Source organism: Cannabis sativa, chromosome 2 (genome assembly GCF_029168945.1).
Source record: "Cannabis sativa cultivar Pink pepper isolate KNU-18-1 chromosome 2, ASM2916894v1, whole genome shotgun sequence".
NCBI lineage: Eukaryota > Viridiplantae > Streptophyta > Magnoliopsida > Rosales > Cannabaceae > Cannabis > Cannabis sativa.
In genome coordinates, this window is record NC_083602.1 from 90,122,813 (window position 1) to 90,134,020 (window position 11,208).

The 11,208-nt window shown below is 31.3% G+C and overlaps 1 protein-coding gene across 2 annotated transcripts; it reads right to left on the bottom strand.

The window, feature by feature from the left end:
* Nucleotides 1-1,888: 1,888 nt before the first annotated feature.
* On the bottom strand, nucleotides 1,889-9,918 carry LOC115719467 (protein ENHANCED DISEASE RESISTANCE 2-like). Of its 2 annotated transcripts, none has more exons than XM_030648529.2 (21): nucleotides 9,462-9,918; nucleotides 8,604-8,678; nucleotides 8,430-8,483; nucleotides 8,292-8,357; nucleotides 8,148-8,209; nucleotides 7,807-7,934; nucleotides 7,667-7,713; nucleotides 7,462-7,559; nucleotides 6,878-6,973; nucleotides 6,706-6,770; nucleotides 6,543-6,614; nucleotides 6,260-6,406; nucleotides 5,851-6,158; nucleotides 5,361-5,424; nucleotides 5,088-5,269; nucleotides 4,870-4,971; nucleotides 4,701-4,751; nucleotides 4,474-4,617; nucleotides 3,317-3,412; nucleotides 2,418-2,519; nucleotides 1,889-2,334 (listed from the first exon to the last, which is right to left on the bottom strand). In XM_030648529.2, the coding sequence occupies exons 1-21, from the start codon at nucleotides 9,612-9,614 to the stop codon at nucleotides 2,242-2,244; spliced, it is 2,205 nt and encodes a 734-aa protein (XP_030504389.2). In that variant the 5' UTR covers nucleotides 9,615-9,918; the 3' UTR covers nucleotides 1,889-2,241. The 2 variants fall into 2 exon arrangements, with proteins under 2 accessions (XP_030504389.2, XP_030504388.2); XM_030648528.2 differs by having other exon boundaries at nucleotides 8,586-8,678; nucleotides 9,462-9,890.
* Nucleotides 9,919-11,208: the final 1,290 nt, after the last annotated feature.

Genomic DNA, 11,208 nt, shown 5'->3' on the forward strand with positions numbered 1-11,208 from the left:
GTACTTGGGAATTTGGTCTTGCATTTTACAAAGCTACTTTTCGTCTCAAGACACAACAACCCAAATTTGTAAAATAGAAATAAACAATTGACTTGACTTCTGTCTTTTTAGTCTTCATTGAGATTGTCTACATATATATTGAGGTTTATTTTCTTTAAGTAAGATTAAGTTTATTTTATAAGCGTTGTTTAGTGGTAGAAATTTTTTTATTGACATTCCCTTTTCTTTATTTAGGTCAAGTATTCGAATTTATCATAGCCTCTTTTCATGAGAAACTAGCTTGTTATAACGGGATCATTTTTAATGGGTCAAGAACTCTCTCAGGATGCATACCGATGATCCAATTAAAATAGAATAACCTATAAAATCTCTATAACTAGTACGTAGTCTCCAAAATTATTAAAATTACCAAAAAAAATAGAAAATAAATCTATTCCACGTAATTATTTTTTAGTTTTATATATATAAAGATTAAGTTTATTTTTAAAGTAATGGTGTAATTCTTAAGTCTAATCTCATAAGTATCCAGTATTATTAGTGATTAGTGGGTAATTAAAATATGCATTCCATGCTTCTTAAAGTTTATAAAATCTTTTTGATAAACATCAAACATCATTCAATATCTACTTCAATATCTTTTTCACAAACATATTCCTCATATTTTGATTTAATAATTATTATAAAAAATCACTAATTATTTGTAAAATATTATATAGTTGTATTAGATAAGAATGATGTTACTGTTATTAAATATCGATATTAAATTACAATAATAACATTATAACATCTAAATCTCTTTCACTACAATACTCATATTAAAATAGTTTCGATTCATATTGTGAGAAAATTGATATGCAAATTTAGAGTACTCAAAATTGGTAAGTGTATCAAAAGTAAGAGATCAAGAGGGGAGGGACCAGAGCTTGGGAATGACAATGGTGAATGTGACTTTGAAAAACCATGCAAATTCTCATAAACCCAAATCACATTTTTAGCCCTACACTACACTTTCTATCACCTATTATAAAATGTTCTTGCTTTGGTGGGACACAGTTCACTCTTCTTCTTCTTCTTCTTTTTCTTATTTTAATGTATTTTGTTTTCTTGTTCCACTAAGCACAAACACTTAAATTATTGTTATCTTTTTGATAGAAGAATCATTTGTGTACAATATTTATACAACAAAACATTAGGGATTAGGCAAGTACTTTAAAATAAAATATATCAAGCTTAAAAAAACTTATAATATACCACAGCATTCATATAAATTTAAACTATCAAGTGTTAGGTGTAAGAGTTTTACTTGATGAATTATACATTTGATTTTACATTTTTAATCTCGAGAACCTAAACCCTAGCAAACACATTCTTATTAGTATACTATTATCAATTTATTTTGAGAATAGTTAAATACTAGTGGTATTTAATACAACTTGTAATATCACCATTCATTATTAAGATAATTTAACAGTGTTAAAAGTAGAGAGGTTTCTTTTATCTAAAATTTTTTATTATCTATTTTAAAAGCATACTTAAACGTACACAAGTCGCAATATTAATGTTACGACTAACATAAAAAGAAATACTCTTAAAAAAACTAAACAATAAGACTTAATAAAAAAATAACCCAAATTTCAGTGTATCATTCTCACACATTTTAATTTAATAAATCTAAAAACACCACTAGTATTGGAGACCAATGATTATTTAATATGGGATGAGTGGCAAACATTACACAAGTGTAAAGCTCTTTCTACCACTTTCTCTCCAATTCATTTCATTTGTTCCCATATTGGACACACTCACCCCAACTGCCTCTCCACTCACTGTTTCATAACATTTACTATTAATTTATGTCACAAAAACCCATTTGAGTTATATATATAAATTTGGAAAAAAGGTAAAAACACTAGTGGAATTTGAAAAATGTAATCTTTACAAAGGTTGAACTTGATTATGCTACATATCACAAACCCAATGATATTTATCTACACAGCCACTGTAAATTGCTTCCAATTTTCAATATATGAATAAAAGAATGACCAATGACCAATATGCTCATCCTCATTATATATGATGTCAATCTATATTTATATATGTAAATGTGATGACATACCCCTAAAAGGTTTAGGGGTGAGTCTCATGTATTGGGAGATAAATTCACTCTTTCAATGGGTAATGATGAATTGGGATGAATATATCATTATCTATTTTCTTCTCCATTCAAGTTTTGGGATACTGTCATTGAGTCACTAGAATTGCTTTCGATGCATCGAGATGATTAAGGCGACAGGTTCCCAGAAGATACTCAGGGAGCTCCTCCGTTGTGTTAGCCTGAGAAAGGACGATTCATCGACATTATTACATCAACATTTCATATTGTCATGGTGAAAAAAAAAGGTTGAAGATTGTTCTACCTGTACAAGAAATGCCATCTCAATAACTAGATTGTTTAGGTACCCAAGAACAAGACTAACTACACCCCTGGCAACCGTCGATGACCCAATATCGATCCCGAGCTGGATGTAGCCATATGGTTTAGGATTAGCAACATGGATAAAAAAACCACAATAATGTTTCACAACTCAATTTTATCTCTATTATTGGTAGCGAAATTTTCTTATAGTTCATACTCCCAGGGCCGATCCTAAAATTTAGTAGACTATAAAAAAAAATATATATTTTTGAGCTTTTATTGTGAAAAAAATGCTGTATTTTTTAACATCAGTAACAAAAAAACTGTGTAATTTTACAAGGGGGATTTTTTTTGAGGCTGGACTAGGTGGGCCCTAGGCACAAGCTTAGCCCGCCTAAGTCCAGGATCGGGCCTAATACTCCCTTATGTAAGGAAACTTAAACAAATTAAAAGTCTTCGTCGAATTTGGCTGTTATCTGCCAAATTCATCTGGCCAAATGTACACATTGCCAGACCAATAAAATTATTTGCACCAATAAAAATATGCCACATGTACACGTGTCAGAACGAGCTGGCAGATATCAATCAAATTGGATGAAAATTTGCTTATGTTTCCTCACATAGGGGAGCATTGCCAAAAAAAAAAAAGAATTAAGTATACCAAAATGAAAACATAAAGGGATTCAACCGCCAATTACTATAATATTTATAGACTTAAAGCACATGTGTTTCCTTTAGTCAATTAAGGACAACACAATGCTCAAAACTAAGTTTACTTAAATCCATATATCAATTTAATGCTTGTTGATGATTGTACAATGTATAAAGCAATGGAAAAGTATGTGAGCTATTATGAAATTTCATAATGATGGAAAAAGGGTTATCTTTTTCAGTACATACCTCCAAGTAGTTTTTCCCATGAAAATAGTTCATTTCAAGAGCTTGACCAATGAGACATGCTTTCTTTCCCACACTTTGCTTAACAATCCATGAACCCTGAAAAGTGACAAAAAATCGAGTTTCATTATCATGCGCGTAGCATGACAAGCAGTTTCAAACTTGTTACCACGCAACTTGCATGACGAGACATAGTTTGCATACCGAGATTTTACAAATAAGAAACTGATAAAATCACACTTGACGGTTTTGTTTTGAAAAGGAAACTTAACGATTTCAAAGACGAAAATCTAAAAAGCAACTTCTCAGTTCTTAAAAATGATCAATTCCTGACTGAAATTTCTATAAAGAACTTAATTTATTTTATGTTTTATGCTTTTCTACATTTGACCAATGCATATAATGGAGTGTAAATGTGTTCGGCCTGATCAGTTGCTAATAAACAAATATTAATTTCCTTCTAAAACAAGAATGGTTCACCCGAAAACTACTAAAAACGATGTATATTTTCTATTCGGTAAACCTACACATCATTATTGTGGTAATTGAGTGTATAATTGTTTCCAAAGAGACAAGTATCTGATAGAATCATCTTAAGGTAGAAATATTCTATCAGATATTCCCAAATAAACACCACTAATGAATTTCTCAAGTGATCTTTATTCTGAAAAACAGTGAAAAAGTTACAATAGCTTTCGAGAGGCTGGTCTCTCCAAATTCTTAATCTTTCGAGAGGATTGGTCTCTCCACAAAGAGTCTACTCTTAGTCTTATCTAACTCCAAGCTAATCTAAATGAGGTTGCTCCCTCGAAAGACTTAGGCCACTTAAAATTACAATTGGTCTAATTGAATTAAAACACTAAGAAAACTCTATGTACATAAGAGACTAAATATATCATTTATGTGATATACAAGATAAGATAAGTCTTAGGCTTATCAATATCTCTATGTGTGTGCATGTATGTGAGATAGAGAGGTCCAAATATTGTTAATTTCTTTTTCAAAAATAAAATCTTAACTCATCTTATTTGTATATTTAACAAGAAATGGGAACACAAAATCACAGGCAGCTCACAAGCATGATAATTTCATCAAACTCAGAATTTTCACTCTAATAATCTCGAACTCGATTGACCACAATAAGCATTAGATGTACCAACCTTCGATATATACGGTATGAGCTTAAACCTCGAATTTCTATATGCATCATCCCCCTTGACAAAACTCTCTAGCAACGGTGAATCTTCTAACGGAGTATTCATCATATAGTAAAGCGCTAGGCTATAAGTTGTCGAGCCCGGGACCTATGTAAACGAAATAAATTGTGAACATCACTATAATGGAAGAAAATCTTCAAACTACAAACACAAAAGGAACATGATATTACCTGTATGTTGACAATGAAGAAGAATTCGGATCCACCTTGTGCTGCATATTTCTACAGAAGAAAAATTGTAAAAGTTAAATGATTATCGCGCTGATGAAATCCGTGAAACAATTACTACATGCTATGAATTATATCAACAATAATCTTAAAACTTGCAACTATAAAAAACCTGAACAATGCTTTCGGGACGCCCTCCTAGATCGTCTTCACGCTTGTCAGATCTTAACCAATCAGCAGCAACCATTTGCATTAAGGTGCCCTTCGCCTTAACCTAAAAGTAATGTTATCATTTTCTATCAACACACATTGTGTTCACATTAAACGAAAATTATCTTGAGACTGCTTGGCTTGATAGATTAGTTCCAATTAAACAATTTCGATTCTTACCTTCTGACGGTCTTCCAAATAACTCTTTCCCCGAATTAGGAAAGTAGAGGGATCTGTTGTTGCCCAGCTGCAAGGCAAATTACAAGTTGGATCTTTCGGAAGAGTTGAGCCATAACAGCAGGGAATACTGTTACTGTCTTCCATTGTCATATCTTGTAAGTCTACATAGCCCCTCTTCTGAACTGTAGCATGTGATAGCAATGAAAAATATTATATTGATGAACAATTTATTTGCCAATGAATGCTAATACCGAAATAGACACAGAAACGAACCGGCAAGATCATGCAATTTTTTCACAAAACCAGCAGCGGTTGATAACTTTGGGTGGCGTGCATCCTGAAAATCACAATGTCATCAAAGCTCAACGAGAAAAACATAAGAGAAACCGATAGAAATCATGCCCAGCACAAATATGTCATGGAAAAAATACTGCCCAGAGGCAATCTGGCCGAACTAAAGCTACATTAAATCCCGAACACATTAGAGCCTCATCGAAATTTAATAATCAATTATAAGTTTAGTCCACAAATAATCATTTGAAATCATGTATTCATACACATAATATTATCATGTGAAACCAATTTCAACATCACTAGAACCACAATCATGTCATTTCGGACTTTTTTCTTAGAAGACTCGGTTCAACTCATGCAAGTTTATGGATTGATGATCCCCTTATATGGCCATTCAAGATCCTTCAAATGAAAATCTAAACCCCCTTTCTAATAATGGTAGTGAAAGAGTATATGTAGCTGCTATTACCTGCGAATTTGTCTCTGGAACGAAATCAGGCACCCAATCATTTTCTGACTGATCATAATCCGAAGGTTCTGGAACATCAAAGAATTCATCAGCAGCATCATTCAGGCTAACAAGGCTAGCATGTTCTGATGGTGCTTTATCTACTTCTTCGGCTATATTTCCCTTATTGCTTCCATCTCTAGTCGTTGTTTGAACATCAAATCTGTTCTCCATCTCATTATGACACGACCCGTTATTCATTGTCAACTCTCCAGATGAAAATTCAGATGAAGAATATCCTTGCTTAGCTTTAAATAATTCCCGCAATGCTATAATTTGAAAAAAATAAACAAACAAACAAACAACATAAGATATGGGACGTTTGCAGTTACATTGGCGTGTAAAATTCTTTAATAGCTGAAAACTTTACCGGCAACTCTCCCGAGCATTTGGATTGTTATGGATCTAGCTGAAGAGCTACGAATATACGATTTCCAGAATTTCCAATCAATAGCAAGCATGTGTTTTACAACTGATTGTTTCCCTTGATTCACCGGCGATATAACATATCCTCCACCTAAAGAAAGTGTTAGGCACGAAATTATGTCAATACAATAACACTTCGAATACAAACAACAATTATCAAAACAAAAATTTGTGAGAAATATTATATAATTATAATTTATAGTTTCAACTTCTAAAGCGTACATTACTTTTAAGGCAGGCACGAACGTAGCCTTTCTGAGGCGGACATTTCTTGTGATATACGGAATGATAGAGAATAACTGTGACAAGAATAATCAAAATATGTAAAATTTATGTATCGATACAATAAGATTGATCAAAACGCGAATACTTCCTCAAACATGATATTACCGTATGTTCCATCCTCTTCCCTTCTCCAATAACGCCGCAATAATAGATCTCTCCGTTGCATTCCCCTGCAAAATTTGAGAAAGTAATGAATAACGAGAAGAGATACACTTGCTAAAGGAGATAAAACTTAGAAAATTAGATCATGTACAATAAACTGTGGGACGGGACTGACCATGGTAACCAATCACTATACAACTGCTTGTGAATAATATCGGTATGGCCATCAAGGTGTTCAACCACACTGCCCTTGTGGAAACAGAAATCCCACCTACAAGTCAATATGAAAACTTAACTTTTGGCAAGAAACGAATTTGCAACTCATATATGAATAAGATTGAAGCATTAATAAACAAAAAATTGGACCTCAAATCCCTCCTTCCTCGCATTGCAACCCGATTTACCAACAGATTTTATCAATTTTCTTAATAGTTCTGGTTTCTAAATTTAATAGTGCAGTGCCCTTTTCACTCTTAAATTTAGCAACATACTAGTTAGACATTAAATACGAAATTGCTTCTATAGGAACCTTATTTCTTCAGTTAGATTAGGAACTTTGGATACATACATAAATAGCTGAAAGAAATATAGTACTAAATATCTGTGGACAAAGCAATGTACAATATATAAATCAAAGTCATACAATTTTCAATCTCTGTTTAGGTACCATGTTCCTCGGTATTTTATCTTCAAAACTCATGGTTCATTTTAGACAATTTAATCACATCAAAGAGACATAAGTGTGCTCATCAAACTTACTGTGATCTTGAGGGACCAAGAGACATAAGTGTTTGAAAGATGGCTTCTGACGTTCCATCAACAACACCCACCGCCATTATAGCAGGATGATCGTCCCACTGCTCAAGAGAAGAACATGGATAATAAAAAGGTCTTTTAGAACCCAATGAATGGGGAATAAACATTTATTTATATTCAAGACAAAAATACCAAGTTATCAACCAACCTTTCCATGAGAGTCTCTATCCTTTGCTTCTTTAAACAATCGTAAACCTGAAAACGAAAAAATGACAAGAAGTTCATAAACCTGCATAAACCATTGATTTTCGACAAAGCTTCAACTACCCCACAGAAGCTCATTCTCACCATTTTGACATCCGAAAATTGTCCATGGAGAAGGCGCGATAACATCTGATGTCATAGGATCTGTATGTGTAGAACAAATAGTCCAATCTATCGCATTAATAGGACTAGTCTTGCTCGGTCCACCCAATCTATGTGCAGAAAAATGTTGTTTTTAGTTATTTATCGCAAAAGAACTATAAAATTTACTATGCACTGGGTAATAACACATCAACTTCACCGAGAATAATGTTAATAAAAACATATCGGGCACAAAGGGAGATCTAGAAGATTGGCGAAATAAGAAAAAGGAATAGTGAGTTACAGGTGTGTTAAACAAGAATAGTGGACAAGAAGCTATACACCTAAATGATTGCCATCTTCTCTTTGAACAGTTCAAAACATCATCAACTAGTTCTGGACCACCCTGCATATAAGTTTCATTGTTAAGCATTAGTGATAAGCTTAATCAAATTTCCTATAAACTAACAAAACTGATAGGTATAAACCTTTAAAGCTGCTTCTTGAAATGAATGAATCCACCGTGCTGCTTCTTCGGGACAACTTGCTCCCAACTATGAAATAAAGTACTCAAAATATTAACAAAACTTATTGTCAAGCTAACACACTTTTTCTCAAACATGTACCTTAAGTTGGTCGTTGTGATTGGAGGTATTGTACAAAGTGAATATGAAGAAGACCTGAAAGTTGTATTAAGAATTGGTTCTTAATAAGAAACTAGTGATACTAACTAAATTAGGAAGCTTAAGCAAACAGATGATACATCACCAGTAAAGAAATACATTATATGAAGTCCATACTTTTCGATGAATGCTTTCCCGACCATTGTCCATGACGCGAATGCAAGAATCAATAATAGCACTTTTAACAGGTTCCTGAAGATATAAAACATATTATAAGTTTGTAAACCAAAAACATTGTATGTCAAAAAGATAGAGTGAAAAATATACTACATAAAGGCTACACCTTAATTCAAAGTACATATAAATCAAGATACTAATTGAGCTTCTAAAGTCTCTTCATGCCATAACTTCACTACTCCATACATTGATTTTGAAAGAAAAATTGTAATAAAGTGCAAGATCTTCCTCAAGAAATAGTAAGAGCTTTTCAGTACAATTAAGTATTGGGTCCCAAATGATTTAATATAACAACTTTTATAAAATATCGCTAACCATTCTTAAAGTGTCATCTTATAGTGGCGTTAGACACCACTGATGCCTAATAGTAATGCTCTATAGTTGGATAAATACTTCCAAACACCTCAAATGATAACATATGGATAACTCTCACATAATAATGCCTATTCTATGTACATAGTAACATTAGCTAAATACACCATATTTCATAAACATGGAAAAACAATGACAAACAACACAAATACCACAAATGTAAAACTATTTAAATTTAAACAAGCTTGGCCTTAGTTTAATCCCAAACTTGATCTTCCATTAAAATTGAACTGAAATAATAAATAGAATCTTCAAACACACAACACAATAATGACATCTTCAGTTCTATTATCCTACAATACCATTTTCAAATTCAACACCATAAATACAATCACACACAAGCTTAGAATCCAAAAATTCCAACGAGCTGAATAAACAACATCAACTAATCCAAACAAAACTCAATGAATTGAAGCAAAGACAAACCTCATCATTTGAAGAAGGAACTGACTTAAAACTCCTGAGATGGTGATCTTCAAGAACAAAATACCGTTTCCTTGAGTACTGCAACCCAAACCGATTGGACCTAATGAGATACAACCAACCCTCCATTCTTCCATCAATTTGAGAAGAACCCATTTCGAAAAATCCCAACTTTTTTAACAAATCAAAGACTAAAAATTCGAATTAAATATTGTACATATATATAAATGTATAATACTAAAAATCCATGCAAAAAATACAGAAAAATGGTTCCTTTTCTGGGTAAAGCTGAGCTTTTTACAGAAAACTGATTCCGAAGAAGATGAAGACGGTGAATCTCTGAAACCTGTTAAGGAATACAGAGAATCACTGCTTTCGTTCTCGGAAATATTGAATTGTTAATATATATATATTTTTTTTCTCTCTGTTATTTAAAAAGAAAAAATGAAGAAGGAATAGTTGCTTATAAGAGACAAAGATTGCCTGGCAATACAATGCATGTGAAATTACTAATTTGCCCCTGTCTTGCTTTAACTCAATCACTTTATTTTTTGCCCTTTTTTTCTTTTTCATGGCAGACAAATTCTTGATTGGCTCCCACTTTTTCCCTTTTTCTTCTTCTCTCTCTCTTTTATTTTATTTAATTTTTTAATTAAGATGTGGAGTGTATGTTGATGGATTTATTAATTGATGAGTATTATATTAGGTTAGTGTTTAATATTATTTAAATAAAAAGTAATTTTGGAGTAAATATTTGATTGATTTTTAGTTACAAATTAATACTTAAGTTTAATTTTTTATAGTGATAACTTTTAAAACTTCTGTAAGTATTTAAAGATTAAGTTTTAAGTGAATAGTCATATGACAGTTTTAGATTGATTTAAATTATTAAATTTTTATTTTTATTTAAAAATTAATATTAATATATCGATAAAAAGATAACGTGTGAATAAGGAAATGATCATTGATTTAACATTTAATGGTTAAGTACTTATGGAATTTTTGAAAATATAACTTATATATTATTACTGTCAAAGATTAAATATGAGTAGATATCTGCAACCAAGAGTTAATTAAACTTAAGTATTTATGCCACAAATTACTCTTAAATAAATGATGTTTTATGAATAATTAGTGGTTTTTTAATGAGTATTGCTAAATGTGTCTAGTATTAATGTGAGGTGACGCTCTATAAATAATAAGCGATTTTTTATAACATGTATTAAAATAAAATAAGCGGGATTAAAATTGAATATTAAATTTTATTAACAATGATATTACACTTATAAAGATACTAGACATTATGTGTGTCCTTTAGTATTTTTTTTAATAATAATTATTAAATTAAAATATACGAAATTTTTGTACAATCTTATAAGTGGAAGTGAGAAAAATATATGAAATCAAACAATTAATTATGTTGATAATGATAAAATGGTTTATGGTAATTTTGAACTCTAATTGTCCAAATAATTAATTAAGTTAATTTTTCATCATTGGATTGAATGAGGCTAATTATAATAGTCAAAAACATTGATGGAATGTTTTATCCGACAAATGGATTGATTGAATGATTTATTATATAGGTACTTTACTTAATGAGATCTTGAATTTTTATTATTATTATTATTTAAAAAAAAAATAATTAGATCTTGAATTATTGTTACATCCAAAATGCTTGTTGTTATAGAGAATATTATTAAGTAATTATTTTCTTAAATGGGGTTGAAATTTATTAACTTATAGCCAT